Source organism: Psammomys obesus, unplaced genomic scaffold (genome assembly GCF_907164565.1).
Source record: "Psammomys obesus unplaced genomic scaffold, mPsaObe1.curated_primary_1811, whole genome shotgun sequence".
NCBI classification, from domain to species: domain Eukaryota; kingdom Metazoa; phylum Chordata; class Mammalia; order Rodentia; family Muridae; genus Psammomys; species Psammomys obesus.
This window is the reverse complement of record NW_026585626.1, coordinates 12,073,375-12,091,825: the sequence shown is the minus strand read 5'-3', so window position 1 is coordinate 12,091,825 and position 18,451 is coordinate 12,073,375. Positions and strand designations below refer to the sequence as shown.

Below are 18,451 nucleotides of genomic sequence, written 5' to 3'. Positions count from 1 at the left end.
AGTTGTGTTAAAAAAAAAAAGAACATACCTTTATTTGTGTATTTGAGGGGTGTATGTATGCTCCATCAAATGTGTAGACTCCATTGAAGAAAACTGACTTTTTGCCAGCTGAACATTGAAAATAGTTTCTTGGTTAGGGGTGGGACCCCATGAGATTCTCCTCTCAGTGCTTGGACCCCATTTGCTCTGAATCGCTGCAGGTCTTGTGAATACTGCTACAGTTTCTGTAAGTTCATATGTATATCAGTGCTGTTGTACCTGTTTTCTGCATTCATCACCTTTGACTCCTATAATCTCTCTGCTTCCTCTTTTTGAAAGAATGAGTTTAACTGTAGCATCCCATTTTAGACTTAGTGCTCCAAAGTCTCTCTTTGCACATTGTCCAGTTGTAAGTCTTTGTGTTAATTCCTATCCACTGAAAGACATTTCACTGATGTAGGCTGACTGAGACACTGATCTATTGGTATAGCAATGTGCCATTAGGAGTAATTTTATTTCTATGTCTTTTAGCAGAATAACCGTCTGTCAGTGACCTGTTGAGAAATTCCTTTCCTGTGCCAATGAGTTTAAGACTATTTCCTCACTTTCTGTTCTAACAGATTCAAAGTATCTGGTCTTTTGTTGAGTTTCTTGATCCATATGGAATTGAGCTTTGTGCAGTAATAAATAAATAATAATAATAATAGCCATCTATTTTGACCAGCAACATTTGTTGAAGATACTGTCTTTTCTCCATTGTGTATTTTTGGGTTCTTTGTCAAAACTCATTTCCATAGGTGTATAGAATCATCCCTGAGTCTTCAGTTCTATTCTATTGACCAACATATGTTTTTATGGTAATACAATGTCTTTATTATTATAGGCCTGTAATATAATTTAAAATATGGGACCATGATACTTCCAGCAGTTATTTTATTATTCAGGATTGTTTTAATTATCCTGTTTTTGTTGCTTGTTTCTATTTCTATGTAAAGTTCAAACTTGTTTATTTCAGTTTCCATGAAATTTGCTTTGATTATGCATGTTGCTTTTGGCAGCAGGACCAGTTTTACAATATTAATCCTACCACTCCATGAATATGGGAGATCTTTCCATCCTTTAGTGGTTTTTCAATTTCTTCAGTGTCTTAGTTTTTATTATATAAAGCTTTCACATGTTTAGTTAGAAGTATCCCAAGACTTTTCTAAAAGGTATTGTCTCCTTAATTTCTTTCTTAGTCTGTTGTTTATGTATAGGAATTTTGATAATTTTGTATTTGTTTATGTATGGTAATTTTGTATTCTACTACTTTGCTGAATGCATTTATCAGCTGTGACATTTTCTGGTTGATTCTAAGGTCTTTTATGTATAAAATCATATCTAATTTGACTTCTTCCCTTCCAATATGTATCTTCTTTATCTCCTTCAGTTGTTTTATTGCTCTAGGTAAGACTTCAAAAACCATACTGAGTAGTGGAGACTGTGGATACTTATTTATGTTGATATATTTATTAATTTATGCATGTTGAGCCATTTCTGTATCTCTAGGATGAAGCCAATTTGATCATGGTGGATTATCTTTTCAATGTTTTCTTGGATTCAGTTTGCAAGTATTTTACTGGAAATTTTTTTGTTTCTACATTCATAGAGAATGTTGGTATACAGTTTTTTTTTTTGTTGTTGTTGTTGTTGGGTCTTTGTATGGTTTTTAGTTTTAAAGTAATAATGGATTTGTAGAAATAAAAAAAAAATGTTTGCTCAGTTTTGATTTTGTGGCATAACTTGATTGGCATTAACTCTTCCTTAAAGGTCTCTCTGTATAGCCCTGGCTGTCCTGGAACTCAATTTGTAGACCAGGCTGGCCTTGAACTCATGTAAATCTGCCTGCCTCTGTCTGCCACATGATTGGACTAAAGGCATGTACCACTACATCCAGCTCCATTTTCAGTTATTGTTGTCTTTTTAATTTTTATTTTATGTAGGCACTTCGTGCTATGAACTTCCCTCTTAAAACTGTCTTCAGTGTGTAGAGGAATTTTAATTCAGAACATGGCTGCTCTGGTAAGAGATATTATCCAAAGACCTTCTAGGTCTGTGTGATCTAGCTGGAATACAGACATGCCTTTAATCCTAGGAGACAGTGGCAAGCAGATTTGTGAGTTCAAGGGCAGCTTGGTAGAGAGCAAATTTCAAGTTAAAAAAAAAATCTTAGGTCCAGGTGTGGTGGTACATGCCTTTAATCTCAGCATTCAGGAGATCGAGGCATGAAGATCTCTGAGTTCTAAGTCACTGCTGTTTAGTCAGTTTGGCTGAATCAGTGAGTTGAGAGGCATTGCAATAGAGTTGAGTTTGTGGCATTTCAGTTTGTGGAATGCAGAGGCAGTTTTACCAGGAGAGTTTAACAGAGACAGGTTGAGGAGAGAATAAGCTAGACGCAGGTGAAGACAGAATAAGCCAGATAATGAGAAGGAGCCAGAAGATTAGAATAGACTGCTAGACTTAGTTTGTGGCCAAGCAGAGTAATTCAGCAAGAAACTGAAAAAGAAGCCAGATTGGAGAGGAGTTTGAGATAGAACAGCTGAGTTGAACCAGCCAGCCAGAATTTAGGAAGAACTAGAATGGGTGAGTTTATTTAGCTGTAAATTACAGAGGCTGAAAATATTCTAGGCCTAGATTAGATTCTAGAGGCTAGATTTCAGTACCCAGCCTAGTTTAGCAGAGGCAGTAAGCCTCCTAGACAACAATTACATCAGGCAAATAAAAGCTACTTTTCTATCAGTGTCCCATAGGTTTGTATATGTTGCTTCCATTTTCATTCAATTATAAAAAGCTTTACTTTCTTGATTTATGTATTGACCCATTTCTTATTCACTAGTGAATATATATATACACCACATATAATATATATTGTATAATATAAAATATGTTATTGATAATCTATAATAATATATATCATATATATGCATATTATATTATTCTGCAGGCAGTGGTGGCACAGCCTTTTAATCCCTGGCAGATCCTTGAATTCAAGGCCAGCTTGGTCTACAGATTTGAGTTTTAGGATACCCAGGGCTACAAAGAGAAACCCTGTCTTGAAAAGTAAATACTCCTCCCTCAAAAAACAAAAGTGAAGACTACCCCCTCCCCTTTTTTTCCTTGTGCCTTTGATCTGGGTTTCTTCTCTTTCGTTTATACTTATTATCATAGGTCTGATCATTTTCAGTGTTCCAGATTTTTTTTTATTTTTGTTAGTGTGTGTGCCTCTAATTTTTTAATTTAACATTTTCTTTGACTGAATTACTCATTTCTTTATGTCTTCAAGGTCTGAATTTCCCTCTTCTATGTCTTTTAATCTTTTAGTGAGGCGTTCCTTTGAGTTTTTTCTTTGACATAGTACATTTTTTGTTTCCAGTTTTACTTTGCTTGGATTTTCTTTAGTGATTATTTGTTAAATTCTACTTTTGTGTCTCAAAATGTTATTATTTTATTCAAATGTTTGTATTTTCACAGCTTTCATTAAAGCATCTGTTCGTATCCTCTTTATGGTCCTTGAACATATTCACAATGCTTTTTTGAAATCCTTGTCATCAGCTAAATTGCTTTTCTTATGACTTATTCCAAAGGGTTACTGGCTTCTGGAAGGGGCATTTTGTCTTGAATGTTTACATTTGTGGTTTTACACTGGAATATAGGCATCTGGAGTTGTGATGTTAGATGTGTTTCTTGGTTTTTATATATGGTTCGGTGAGTGTTCTGTTCTTTGGTTGCTTTTGCCAACTCTGGCAAGCGTAATAGCTAGGGGATCCCTGGTAGAGAATCTTTCATTGGTTTGCTGTGTGATACAGAGGAATGGAGATGGGCTAGGAGGAAAGGCACATGCAGGTAGTGGAAAAGAGAAAGGAAACTCTGGGTGTGCACTGAGAAGTCCAATACCCAGGAATGTCCAATTCCAGGAAGTGGGGTGGGAGAAGGAGCTCCTGGAGTCAGGTAAGACAGGAAGAATAGTGAAAATAACCTACCTGAGTCAGCACAGTATGGCCACTCAGGGCCTCTAGTACAAAGTGTTTCCGTGGCATGGCAGATGATGCAAAGAAATTTGTTCAGTGAAAAAGAGTTAGGGTGACCCTGGGTCTTCACCAAAAGGTGGAAGTGAAGTCCCTAAGTAATTAGAGGGACGCCTGCAGGCAGGCTACATCAGGATTCACTATGTAGCCAAAGCCAACTTCAACCTCACAGCTATCCTCTTGTCTCGGGATACTAATTATACTGAAATTTTGAAAAAAAGATCACAAAAAGATTTTATGTTACAATTGTGTGATTGTGTACTGTGCCCTTGTCTATCATTTTAAATGTATTCCTTTGAGTCAGGTCCTCACTTGGATCTGGAACTCACTTTTTTCTTTTTGGTGAGGCTGGTAGCCAGGAAGCACCAGCTGTTGTCTTTAAGTTCAGGGAGAGACTGCCTCACAGGAATAGTAGAAGAGTGGTAGAGGAGAGCACCCAATGTTTTCCTTTGGCCTCCAAGTGCATGCACATACACACACATACACACACACACACACACACACACACACACACACACACACACACATATATATGCGCAGGTATGTATGTATGCAAATGTATTTTAAATTTATAAAATAAAATCTTCATAGCTGGAGTAAAATATTATTTCTCTGAATTTGTGAACTGGATACTTAATTTCTTCAAGGCATACATAGAGCAATCAATAATTTATTGAGGACTTCTTTTTAGGGGTTAGGGCTTTAAAAAATTCAACTGTAGGTCTCTATGAAATTATGAATAGGACTATGTGAAGAGAGTGTTACTTTTTTTTTTTTTTTTTTTTTAGTAGACACCTTACATTTAAAACATTTTAACATGTGTAAGTATTTTGTCTGCATGTTCATGCGGTGGTATCTACAGAACTCAGAAAAAGCCATCAGATCTCCTGGAATGAGTTATTGATGGTTATGGCTCCGTGTGGGTCCTATGTAAGAACAATAGCTGCTCTTAACCACTGCGCCACCTCTCAAAGTACCTGATCAGTAAACATATTCCATCTTTCTTTCAGAGTGTTTTGGAGAACATTTTCTTCATTTGCATTTCTGAAGAAAGTACAAAGAAGGCAGGAGAAAAAGGCAAAGTATAGGAGATCAAAGACCTCGAGTGACCGTGAACATGGCCATGACACATATATTGAGGGGACAAATTATGGTGAAATGGTCACATACCCCTGCTCTGTCTGCCGCCAAGAAATCAGCACAGCTGACATCTTTTTCCATAAGAAACATCACAATGCTCTGAGTACACTTGGTTTCTATTGGATGGGAGGGAAGAAACCGACTCCGTCAGTGATTAGTAGTCAGAGAGCGTTTGTGATTTCTAAACTATTGAAATCTTTTAGGTTCAGTGAAAAAATTCTTCAGTGTTTGAATTATGCATTTGAGCTTCTTCGGCAGAAACAAATCCCATCACACTTCAAACTTTGTGAAAAGGCTGGCCAGACTTTTACATATTCTCCAGACATCTGCCATCTGCTCATTAAAGGTGTAGCCATCTGTAGCAATAGTAATTCAACCTGGAAAGCTGGCCCAAATGGTAAATTTACCTTCACAAATGATTTTGGTGCAAAAGCCAATGTGTGCTTTTTTGGTTTGTTTGATGGCCATTATGGTGATGCAGCAGCAGAACTGGCATCAAAGGAGTTGCAGGTCTTATTTCTCTATCAACTGTCTAAACAAGATCCTTCCTACCAAATGACAGCTGAGCAGCAGAAACTGATCAATTCTTTTCATACTGTGTTCAGGGAAGAATACAGAGCCATAGAAGAGTTCTTCTCTTCCAAACACAAAAAATTCAGAACCAGTAGACAGCAGTATGAGGAAATACACAAAGCCTTTGCAAAGGCATTCTGGAGAATGGATAGGCTTCTACGGCTTGGAAGAAACGAGGTGTCCCGGGTTCGATGGAGTGGCTGCTCAGCACTCACTTGTATGTTAGAATGTGGGATTAATAACCCAGCCACCAGTAAGGATTGGGGGAAAAAAAATCGGCAGGGTGCTACCAGTTTTCCTATCCAGAAGACTCCACAGATCATGTCTGGAACACTACACATTGCAAATGCTGGTATGTATACCATTTACATCCATGGCACCTAAATATTGTAATTTGGTGATTCGTTAATGTCTAGAAATTGCATTGAACAATTAAGAAACAAACAAACAAACACCTCTAATTTAAATATAGATTTCAGTCCCAAAAACAATTGTAATTATTTTAATAGGCACTGGTAAGAGTTGTGTGACAAAATTTTTCCTGGGGAGACATATCAGAGACTTCTACCCAGCACAGATAAGGAGCCCATGATAGACCAAAGTATGGATACCACCAAAGTCCAACTTGGTAAACAGATCTGTTAAACTGGAGCTCCTTACAGAGATAGAGGAGGGGTTACCTACAGGAGCAGAAATAACTCAGACAGCTGGATTACCAAAGCCCACATTATATATGAGTATCTGAACATGTATATATGTATACACACATAAAACCAGCCAGTAAGTGAGCTTGGAATCCTCCCCCCCCCCCCCCCCCCATCCACTGACTTCAGAGTACTGGTATTACAGGTGTGTATGGCTACACCTGGTTCAGTCTTTATTTAGATTATACATTTGTGTGTAAATGTTTATATGATAGACATATATTTTTATATTCTGCACAGTATTTCTCTGTGTAGCCCTGGCTTTCCTAGAACTCCTCAAGCTGGCCTCAAACTCACAGAAATCCACCTGCCTCTACCACCTGTATTTTTTTTAACAGTCAATTAATTATCTTTTATATATTTCAGTAAGAAAAGGTGTTACAGCCAGGTGTGGTGGCACACGCCTATAACCCCAGCACTCAGGGGGCAGAGGCAGGTTGGATCTCTGTAAGTTCAAGGTCAGCCTGGTCTACAAAGTGAGTCCAGGGATACACAGAGAAACCCTGTCTTGAAGCCTCCCCCCAACAAGCCATAAAAAAATAAAAGAAAAAGCGTTACATCTTTTTCTTCTTTTATTTTTAATTTTTATTAATTACACTTTATTCACTTTGTATCCTCCCCCATAAACCGCTCCCTCCTCCCTCCCAATCCCACCTTCCCTCCCCCTTCTCCACGCATGTCCCTCCCCAAGTCCACTGATAGGGGAGGTCCCCCTCTCCTTCTTTCTGATCCCCGTCTATCAGGTCTCATCAGGAGTAACTACATTGTCTTCCTCTGTGGCCTGGTAAGGCTGCTCTCCCCTCAGGGGGAGGTGATCAAAGAGCAGGCCAATCAGTTCATGTCAGAGACAGTCCCTGTCCCCATTACTATGGAACCCACTTGGACACTGAACTGCCATGGGCTACATCTGTGCAGGGGTTCTAGGTTATCTCCATACACGCTACTTGGTTGGAGTATCAATCTCAGGGAAGACCCCTGTGCTCAGATTTTTTGGTTCTGTTGCTCTCCTGTGGAGGTCCTGTCCTCTCCAGATCTTACTATTTCCCACTTCTTTGATAAGATTCTATGCACTCTGCCCAACAGTTGGCCATAAGTCTCAGCATCTGCTTTGATAGTCTGCAGGGCTGAGTCTTTCAGAGGCCTTCTGTGGTAGGTTCCTAACTTGTTTCCTGTTTTCTTCTTCTTCTGATGACCTTCCTCTTTGCCTTTCGGGATGGGGATTGAGCATTTTAGTCAGTTATCCCTTTTGATTAGTTTCTTTAGGTGTATAGATTGTAGTAGGTTTACCCTATATTATATGTCTATATGAGTGAGTATATACCATGTGTGTCTTTCTGCTTCTGGGACAGCTCACTCAGGATGATCCTTTCCAGTTCCCACCATTTACCTGCAAATTTCATGATTTTCTTGTTTTAAATGTCCCATTGTGTATATATACCAGAATTTCTGTATCCATTCTTCAGTTGAGGGGCATCTGGGTTGTTTCCAGCTTCTGGCTATTACAAATAAAGCTGCTACAAACATGGTTGAGCAAATGTCCTTATTGTGTACTTGAGCCTCTTTTGGATATATGCCTAGGAGTGGTAAAGTGTTACATCTTTTAGGAACTCATACTCCTTCATTCTTAACTACTTTGTGCAGACCTGTTTATTTGCTGTATTCCCTGCCTGGAAACTTTCCTTGGTTTCTATGATGTGAATTTTACTGATGATTAATTTTTGTTGTTTCGTTGGGTTTTTTTTTGTTTGTTATTGTGGATCCCTAATGTCCTTTAACTATGTAATCCAGGCTGGCCTCAAGCTCACTGAGACCCACTTCCTTTAGCCTCCTGAATGTTAGGGGAAAAGGCATACACCATTAACCATATGCTAGTGGTGAATTTTAAAGATATTACTTGCTTCTTGGTTTTGAAGGAAATATTCACTTGGTGTGGAATTCCAGACTGGGAGTTTCTTCTCTCAGTTGTTGGAACCTGCTTCCCTGTTTGGCCTGACTGGCATCACTGTCTATTCTTGATCTTCTGTTCAGAATGTATTTCCCCCTTGTCGTTGCTTTAAAGATTTTCTCTTTCTCTAGTGTTAAGCTATTTGATTGTGATGCATCTTTTTTCCTCTTCAAGGCTCTTCTCTACATCATTTGAGTTACTTCCTTGGAACCCACCCATATCTTACTAATGCTCTTTTCATTTCTCTATGCTCTGTTTCACTTTCCTATTTTTCTTTCTTTCAAATATATATATATTTTTTCTTTCTTTCAAATATATATATATATATATATTTTAATTGCAGAGGACCTGAACTCACATCCAGGTGAACTTTTGGGAGTTAGTTCTCTTCCTGTTTTGTAGGTTCTGGGAATTGAACTCAGGTCATCACACTTAAAAACAAGCACCTTCACTCTGAGTCATCTTACTGGTCTTGCTTTTCCTCCCTTCATCTTTTTTCAATCATAAACAAATTAACAAAACCTTTCAAGATATATCTCTGTGTATGAATGTTTTGACTACATCTTGATGCCTTCAGAATAGAGTGTTAGATGCCATGGAAGCATACCACTGAGGCATCTCTCCAACCCTTGTTTTTGTGAGACAGGGTCTCACCACTTTGTAGCCCAGCCTGATCTTGACATTGTGGCAACCCCTCTGCCTCAGTCTCCCAAGTGTGAGTCCCCCCCCCCCCCCACTTTTGGACAGGGTACATAGGTAGCCTAGAACTTATAGTTCCACCTAGCTCTGCTTTGATAGTTCTGGGCTCCTTTACAGTTTTCAAATTCACCCACCGTATCTTTTGGAATCCAGTCTGCATTAATTACTGTGTTTTTCTTTATTTCAGACATTGTGGTTTTCATCTCCATATGTTTTTAAAAAGTTATCTATAATCTTAACTATTTGAACATTTGATATGCAGTTACAGAAAAACGGAAAGGGATAGGAAGGAAAGAAAAGAGGAAAAGTGAGAAGGGAGAAAAGGACAGAAACTGAACAGTGTTGGACCCTGTCTCACAAAAATCAACCGAATTAGAGATGCCTTGGTGGTTTAGAGCACTTGTTGCTCTCTGAATGATCTTTCTTGCTGGTCTCAATTCTGGTGACATTTTGGCATTTGGTGCCACTCAGCCTAGTATCTTTTTTCCTTTAAGAAAGAGGTACTCCATGTAGGCCTCACTGTCCCAGAGATCTGCCTGCCTCTGCCTCCTTTAGTGCTAGTGCTCCCTATGTGCGTATCACTGATCACTGCCTTGCTTTAAAAGTGGTTTTTGTTTTGTTTTTTTGGTGGCAGTTGAACTTATGGCCTCACGCAAACAAGGTAATCACTCTACCATGGAGCTATCATTCTAGCCTGGCCAAGTGTCTTAATGCTTATTTGCAAACTGCCAGAATAAATTCCCACAAATTTAGCGGAATGAACAAGATTTTATTTTCTCAACATTTTGGATGTCATAAACTTCATATTGGCAACCCATCTTTGCCTTCTTTTGGAGCAAGGATCTCATTCTATCCCAGGCTTTCTTCCAACTTGTAATAATCCTTCTGCCTCATTCTAAGCATTGATATTACAGGTATTAGCTACTAGTGTCATTTCCTTCCTTTTTTTTTTCTTTTCACTTCCCTTCACTTTTCGTTTCCTCGCTCTTAATTTTTTTTTCATTTTCTGAGACTTAGTCCCTATAGTTTTTTTTTTTCTTTTTAAACATTTTTATGCATTTTGTAAATGTTAGACAACATATGTGCAGGTACCTGGGAAATCTGAATAGAGTGCATTAGAAACCCTAGAGCTGGAGTCACAGGCAGTTGTAACCCATCTGACAGGGTATTAGAAACTGAACTGGAGTCCTCTGGTAGAATGTCAACTGCCCTTAACTACTGATCCATCTCTCTTCTGACTGAAGAACTTTGTACTTTCTGCATCAACTCATCAACACAGGGAGATTTAACAGTACACGATCCACGATCCTGTTTGGTGAGATGGGTTAGTCCCGGACCCAGGCTGACTACTGTATTTTTGGACACAGTGGTCTCATATTACATACAGCTCAGGGTGGTCTCTCTTGCAATCCACCTGCCTTATCCTCCCAAACTGAATATTTTCATGTAACTGCCATTCCAGTATCTTAATCTAGATTATGTAAGTGTTGGGGCAGGGGCACACCAGGTTTTAAAGTTAAACTTACAGAAGTAAATAAAGTCAAAATGCTTGCTTACCACCTTCCCCTGGAAGCTGGTATGTCAACTCAAGCTTTTCTGCAACAGCAGGGAAACAATGTTCCTTCTTATACTGAGTAGGCTTGGGGCTGCCACCTGGAAATCAACATTAGGAAGTTGAACTATGTCCTCCACATACTTTTAATGCTATGGTAGCACTATTTACACATAACTTTCTTTTTTTTCTATTTTAAGAGGTGTTGAATTGTTCTAATAGTTGGCATGTTAAATGCCACTGTGTTCCTTTGCTGGTGTCAGAACCTGACAAAATCTAGTTACTGACTTTATGACAGGGACACAGCTCAGTTTGCAGAGGGCCTAGCTAGCATGCGTAAGACCAACACAAACAGAGCATGATGGCGCATGCTAGCAGAACTGGGAGTTTAAAGACATTCTCAGTTGCAAAGGTAGTTCAAAGGCAGCTTAGACTACATGAAGCTTGTCTCAAAACCAAACCAAACCAATCCCCACATTCATCCAAGATTTACTGACTTACTTGCTACAGAATCAAAGTAGATTTGCAAGTTGGCATAACAAAACAATAACCAAAATACAAAGTATGCAGTTTGTAGAATTATCATTTGTATAGCTCAGGGTCACAATTTGCAACCAACCAGTTCAAATAGCATCCATTCTGTTAACGAGACAATACTATTGTGTATCTGACACTAAGTTAGACTTTCTGTCCAATCATACCAGTTGGATGGACTTTAGCCTTCTAAGCCTAAATTTTTTTTTTTTTTTTAAAGACAAGGTTTCTCTGTGTAGCCTTAGCTGTCCTTCTGGACTCTTTGTAGACCAGGCTAGCCTCGAACTCACAGCAATCTGCTTGCCTCTTTCTTCCAGTGTGCTGGGGTTACAGGCGTGCACCACTCTTATTTCAAAAGAAAAATAAACAAAAAGCAAAAATAGGTTTAAAATTGAAGGAACAAAATTAAACTCATTAGCAACAAAATTCTGATTTCAAGTGTAGATCTATGTTTAAGACCTGAATATTCTTTTTGTTTTTCTCAAGACATGATTTCTTTGTGTATAGGCTTGGCTGTCCTGGAACTCAAGAGATCCACCTGCCTCTGCCTCTTGAGTGCTGTGTCTAAAGGTGCCACCATCTGGCAGAATATTTGTGTGTGTGTGTGCGCCATATATATATATATATATACACGTATATATATATATATACATATATATACATATATATATACATATATATACACACACATACATATATATATATGGCAGAACATTTGTGTGTATATATATACACACACTGTATGTGTATATATATATACACACATACACCATATATATATAGAATATTTGTGTGTGTATATATATATACACACACACACACACATATATATATATATATATATATATATATATATTTTTACTTTATTTTTAAGATATGTCCTTTGTACACTGAGACCTGATCTCATAAGAGATGCAGAAATTAACGTCTTTTGGCTTAAGATATTTAGATTTTCTTTCCCTGGAATATAAATGCTAATTTTACAATGGCTTTGCACTGTGTCATTTGGAAAGGCAAGGACTGTCCTAGTCAGATATCACTTCAGTCTCTGTAAACACCAAAGTGACTCCTCTTACAGGTCAATTATCATCCTCACATTTCCTGGACATTTTCAACTCATCTTACCTAAATTAGTCACATGACAGTGACTGGCTTTTTTTAGGGGAGCAGGGCATGGAACCATTCTTTTAGTTCTTGTACTTCTTGCACTTAAATGGAGCACATAATATTCCACAATAGCTTCAATTATTCAGAGAGGTTGATGTTGGAAAGTTTTAAAAATTTATTTTATAATTTATTAAAATTTATTTACTTTGTATGCCCCCTTCCACAATCCCTCCCAATCCCAACCTTCCTCCCTCCCTCTTCTCCCATGACCCTCCCCTAGTCCACTGATAGGGGGGATGTCCATCTGACCCTAGCCCATCAGGTCTCATCAGGACTGGCTGCATTGTGTTCCTCTGTGGCCTGGTAAGGCTGCTCCCCACTCAGGCGGAGGTTATCAAAGAGCCAGCCAGAGTTCATGTCAGTTTTTAAAAGTGTGTGGTATGTGTGCACATACACCATGGTGTTGGTGTACTTTTTAAACTATTTTAATTTTCTTATATCTCTTCCTTCTTTCTCCACCCCAACCCATTTCAACACCCCACCACCAGATAGGAGAGAAAGAAGGTTAGTGGGAAGAGGGGTTGTAGTTATCTTAGGCTACTCCTGCTGGTTAGATTCTTCGGATTCCTCAGGGCAAGTCCAATGTTCGTTTCAGGATATCTGACTTCTCTCCAAACTTCATCAACAGCAAGCAGGAGCAGCAGGGGGAAAGCACCAGCAGCCTTCTTTCTTGGAGGGCCCCTTCTCTCCCTGGGCCCTGGCATTTACTCCCTCTCTAGTCCTCAGATTTAAACTATCTGCAGCTGGCAAAGCACCCCTCTCAGAGCTTGCATGAGACAAATACTTTGCTGCTGTGAACAATCTAAACCAGTCCCATATCCTACACCTGGGATCAAAACAAAAATATCCACAACACCATGGCATGCATGTTGAGGTCAAAGACAGTTTTGGGGAACAGATCCTCTCTTTCAACCTTATGGGTTCCAGGAACCAAACTCAGGTCATCAAGTGCCTCCACTCATCTCACTGGTCCCACAATATTTTATTTTTAGAACTGGCATATTAAAGTAGAAATTTTAATTTTCTGAGATAGAAGATACCAATTTCAGATACCAATGCTACCTCAGATAAGTTGTGAATGACAAGTAATTCTGTACTATTAACTATTGCCTGTTCTTAAACATACAATGATTATAAAATCTCAGAGAAAAAAAAACCCAACCCCCATAACAGCTTCTTTTAATCTGTTCATCGCATTTTTAGACTTCAGGACATCACCTCAATTATGACCATGCTATACTGCCATCACTTAAGACTTCAACTGTAGAATTTAATGTGGCTGCCTATTTCCCTATAGGAATTATAGAATTTACAGTTTAACCACACATTACAGAAACCTAGGATGGACACTTAAACAGTGGCATTTTAATTTTATCATCTGTATCCTAAAAACTTTTCAACAGTTACATTTATGTATGTTTATTTACTTTGTGTGTACACCTGTGTATGAAGGTCAGAAGACAACTTACAGGAGCCGGTTCTTTTCACCATGTGTGATTCAAGGATCAAACTCAGATCATTAGGTTTGACAGCAGGTGCCTTTTCAAGAGCTTTTGGTCCTTTAAGGGTTTATTATTTTTATGTGTATGTGTGTGGGTCTGTGCACACAAATATAGGGGCCAAGGGCATAAGATCTCCTTAGACCTGGAGTTACAAGCAGTTGTGTGTGTCAACTTTTATGGGTGCTAGCACCTGAACTGAGGTCCTCTGCAAGAGGAGTATTTTATACTGCTGGGTTACCTCTCTAAGCCCCAAAGTTCTTTATTGTTTGGTCTTTTTAAATTAAAAAAAATTTTTTTTTTTTAACCTGGTGCTGGAGAGATGTTTCAGTGTTTAAGAACACTTGCTGCTCCCCCAAGAGAATTAGAGTTCACTTCCCAACACCCATATTGGGTAACTCACAACCAACTATACTTCAGCTCTAGGGGATCCAATACTCTCTTTTGGCCTCTACAGGCACCTATGCTCCTCATGTGCACATACACACACACACATAATTTAAACATTAAAAACTTTATTTGAATACTTTAAAATTATGCTCAAGAGATGTTAAAAAAATAGTAAAAACCATAGTTTGAAAGTTTCATAAAAAGTTGATTTAGAAGTTATTTTTCATGACCTGTAGTTAAGTATTTGGTTATCACTGAGATTTGAATTAGATGGTTTCCCAGTTTGAAATCATATTTATATAGTGTTCAGCTTACGTATTCTGAAAATATTTATTTACATGGCATACTTTGTGTTTACCACTGAAACAGAATTAATAAGTAGCATATTTTAATACAAACTGATTAGATATTTCTCTCTCCTCTCTCTCTCTCTCTTAAAAACAAAATGATACCTGTTTAGGTAACGTGCAAGCAGTCTTATGCAGAAATGGAAAAGGGTTTTGCCTGACTAAAGAACACACTTTACAGAACATCAAAGAAAGAAGGAGAGTGCTTCACAGAGGAGCAGTGATTAGTTCAAATGAGCCCTACAGCTTCCTGGAAGGGCACATAAGTACCACCAGGGGTCTTGGATTCCACGGAAACCTCACACTGAAAAAGTTCCTTATTCCAGCACCCCAAACAATTTCTGTACCTATAGATGATTTATGTCAGTTTCTTATTTTAGCCACTAATGGACTTTGGGAAGTTCTGGACAAGAAGGAAGTCACTGCACTGGTAATAACCTTGTTTCACACATACGAACAAACATATGCTTATGGCTCTACAAAGAGGTCAGATAGTAACATCCATGTACTGTACCAGTACAAACCTGAATATGGAGAACTTATGTCAACTACAAACCTAGTGCAAAGGGCATCTGATTCAACATATTATAAACTTTGCATTCCTCAGGATAGACATGAAAATACATCTCCTCCAGGAGTGACTAATTTTGATGCTTGCAGCAAAAAAGAAAGTAACAACTCACCCATTATTGACAATAAGCAGGTAACTGAGAAAGAATTACGTGATAAGAATTTCTATGCAGATGCGGCTGAGTACATTGGCTGTGAGCTTGTAAGTGCTGCTTTAGAAGGTGGTTCCAAAGACAGCATCACTGTTATGGTAATGTTTCTCAATGGCAGTGAATATCACTTACTGACAGAAAAACTTTCCAATTATTAAAAAACAAACAAACAAACAAACAAAAAAAAACCAAAAAACCAAAAACAAACAAACAACTTTACCATGACCCAGAGCAACAAACAGTACCACAAAGACTTTAGTGTGCCAGACTCCAGGAAAGATCACTACTGTGAGAAACCATTCTTAAGAACAGAAAGGAAATACAAAAGCTTCATGTGTATTATGCTCACTACAGTATGTCAAAGAGAAAGAAAACTCAATGTTGCTTTTTATACCACTTTATTCCAACCTGAGCACCTCAATATAAAACTAAACACTGGTGAACTGTTTTCCTTACTAATTTTGAGTTACTGTAAAATGTACAAGTTCTGCTAGCAGATCAACACTTTAAATAGATTAAATCATCTGACACATGGTAGATTCATATAATGAAATACCTAAAATAATTAGTGTAATATACTGATCAAAATAAAATGGACTTTGAAAACCAATGCTTCAAGATTATTACTAATAACATTGTAATACTTATGTTACAAACTGCAAGTACATTGCTTATTATGGTTCTAGCCATGTAAGAACAGCAAAGCCCCTTCCTTTCATAGGGGAAGAAAGATTAGCTGTTTTAGTAACTGTACATTTTGTATATGTTTAGGCAATTCTTAAATATTACAGGAAATAATAAACATATGGAGACTATAATGCAGTGCTCTATTTACAGTACAGCTGAAGATCATATTTAAAATAATCAAGTTTGAATGTACATAATTGTTAGTGCACTGACTAGTCATGTCCAAAGGGAATCAGAGCCCCCTCCCTGTTCCAGACAGGCATCTATGTAATAGCCAACAGTGATTAAATATAACTCAGATACCTGGTTTGTTTCCACTTTTTTGAAAAGCTCACATGAAGGGACCACTATCCATTAAAATGCACTTATCAGTTTTTATATTCCTAAAACAGGACGGGGTTACACATGACTTTTTTATTAATCAAATTTTAAATAATAGGACTGAATAAAATTAAGATGTCACCAATATTTGTTCTTTCTGGCGATGTAGGATTGTTTTCTTGGGATTACTTTATTAATATATGGAATGTAGACTTTTTAGACATTAGAAGAAATTACCATTTGCTTGGCTTCTGTTGCTAAGCATAAATATCTTTTTCTGAAGCATACATTAGTAGTTTTGAATCTTTTACACCTGACTATTATCCCATTTGGAGACTGGGTGGGTCTACACCCAGTGGAGACAAACCGTTCCCCTGAACTTTCCCATGGAACAAGTATACGCACAGTTCTCATTTCCCTTTCTACTGCCGAAACATTAGTCGGAAGAACACATGCAGGTTATTAAAAATTAAGTTCAAAACACTCAAAATAATTCAGTATTAGAAACTTGATTCTACCATAAGTCTCTTTTTGGAAGTCACACTGAGCCGGCTAAATGCTCCCAACTCGATGGTTTTCCAGGTTTAGGAAGTTCACGCTGGAGTTCAGTTACTACAACACTGGCTTCTGGCTGGCTGTGCAGGCTCAGTAAGGTCTACCCCTCGTCCTCTGGCTGAGTTTGAGCCCAGATTTTGTGGTTCATTCTTCGGCAGCTTTTTAGCTGAGTAAAAAAAAATAAAATAAAATAAAATAAAAAATTATATATATATATATATAAAATTCATATTAAAAATCACTTAAATATGCTTATTTATAACACTCTTTCCCAGCTGGGTTATCTCCAAGGTTTTATGTGACTGATTACATATTTGTCCTTTTCAAATATTTATTATCTACTACGTGCCAAAAAGCAACTCCCCCCCAAAAAAAACAAGAAACCCCCATACCCCACTGGTTGCTGTACTAAAAGAGTTTAATTTCTTAGTGTTCTCAAAGGGGTAGGCAGAGGCCAACTGTAGACTAGCATCTAAACTTAAGTTTAACTAGAACTATACAATTTTTACATAAACTCCCTTGGAAATAAGTTTATTTAATACTTATTAGTACTTTGTGTTGGGTCATGTGCACACTATGCAAGTCCACTACCACTTAAGCTACACAGCCTGTTTTGTATTACAATCTGCTGGACATGGTGAGGTAGGACTATAATTCCCATGATTCACTATGGAGAATTAGTTGGAACAATCAGTTGAGCCCAGGAGGTTAAGACTAGCCTGAGTAGCACATTACAAGACTACATTTTGAAAAACCAACACAGATAGATATAAAATCAAAGTCAATAGACCATGGCCAGGTACAAAGTTCATAAATAAGTTCACATTATTGCAACATTCTGAGAACAAGTGAGGATATGAACAAATGCTATCAACATAATCACCACCACCCCAACTAAACTTGTCCATTACTGTGCAACCTACTCAACAAACAATAATATGATCAGTAACATCGTTTTTGTTCTCCAATGTGATTTACAAATAGCGATACTTAATATACATGAATAGCTTCGTGAGTTCTATATAGCTAACAGTAGTTCTAAAAATTCACCTGCAAGATACATGGCTTAATCCTGAGGACAAAATGGCAATACAAAATAATACAAAGGAGTAGTGCTTTATGTCTAATGCCCACCTGACTCCTGGACCTTGTTTTATATGTACTAGGAAACCTGGGGCTTGACTAGCTATATACCCCGCATCCTGCATCTTTTAAGCCCTTTATTTTTCCTACTTTTCCTCATCAATACTAATTATCTTTAGAATCTCAGATGCTGAAAGCAGTCCTAGTGAGCACTCATACTAATGTTTGGGAAGACAGTTTCCCCTGAGCCACCCTAGAAATGGCTTCAGAGATGTTGCCATATAATATCGATAAATGTTCAGTCAGATGTATTTACAAGCAATGCCCAGTAAATGGATTAACATTGGTATTAGGGACACAGAATAAGCTAGCACTGTAGATGGGTATTACAATAAATACTGAGTTGGGTTCTAGAATAAGCATAAATTTCTCTCTATAGCCTAATCATCATCATCATCATCATCATCATCATCATCATCATCATCATCAT

General features: G+C 37.9%; 2 protein-coding genes across 2 annotated transcripts in view; one reads left to right on the top strand and one right to left on the bottom strand.

Moving 5' to 3' along the window:
- The window catches only part of Pp2d1 (protein phosphatase 2C like domain containing 1), a 64,634-nt gene extending 49,014 nt beyond the window's left edge, over window positions 1–15,620 (top strand). The window contains exons 3-4 of the mRNA XM_055614786.1: window positions 5,054–6,108; window positions 14,707–15,620. Of these exons, the coding sequence (XP_055470761.1) occupies window positions 5,054–6,108; window positions 14,707–15,473 (1,822 nt within the window). The 3' untranslated portion in view covers window positions 15,474–15,620. The remainder of the gene's footprint in view (window positions 1–5,053; window positions 6,109–14,706) is intronic.
- Window positions 15,621–15,696: 76 nt separating this feature from the next.
- Window positions 15,697–18,451, bottom strand: part of Rab5a (RAB5A, member RAS oncogene family) — a 26,552-nt gene continuing 23,797 nt past the window's right edge. The window contains exon 6 of the mRNA XM_055614142.1: window positions 15,697–17,044. Coding sequence (XP_055470117.1) covers window positions 16,929–17,044 — 116 coding nt within the window. The 3' untranslated portion in view covers window positions 15,697–16,928. The remainder of the gene's footprint in view (window positions 17,045–18,451) is intronic.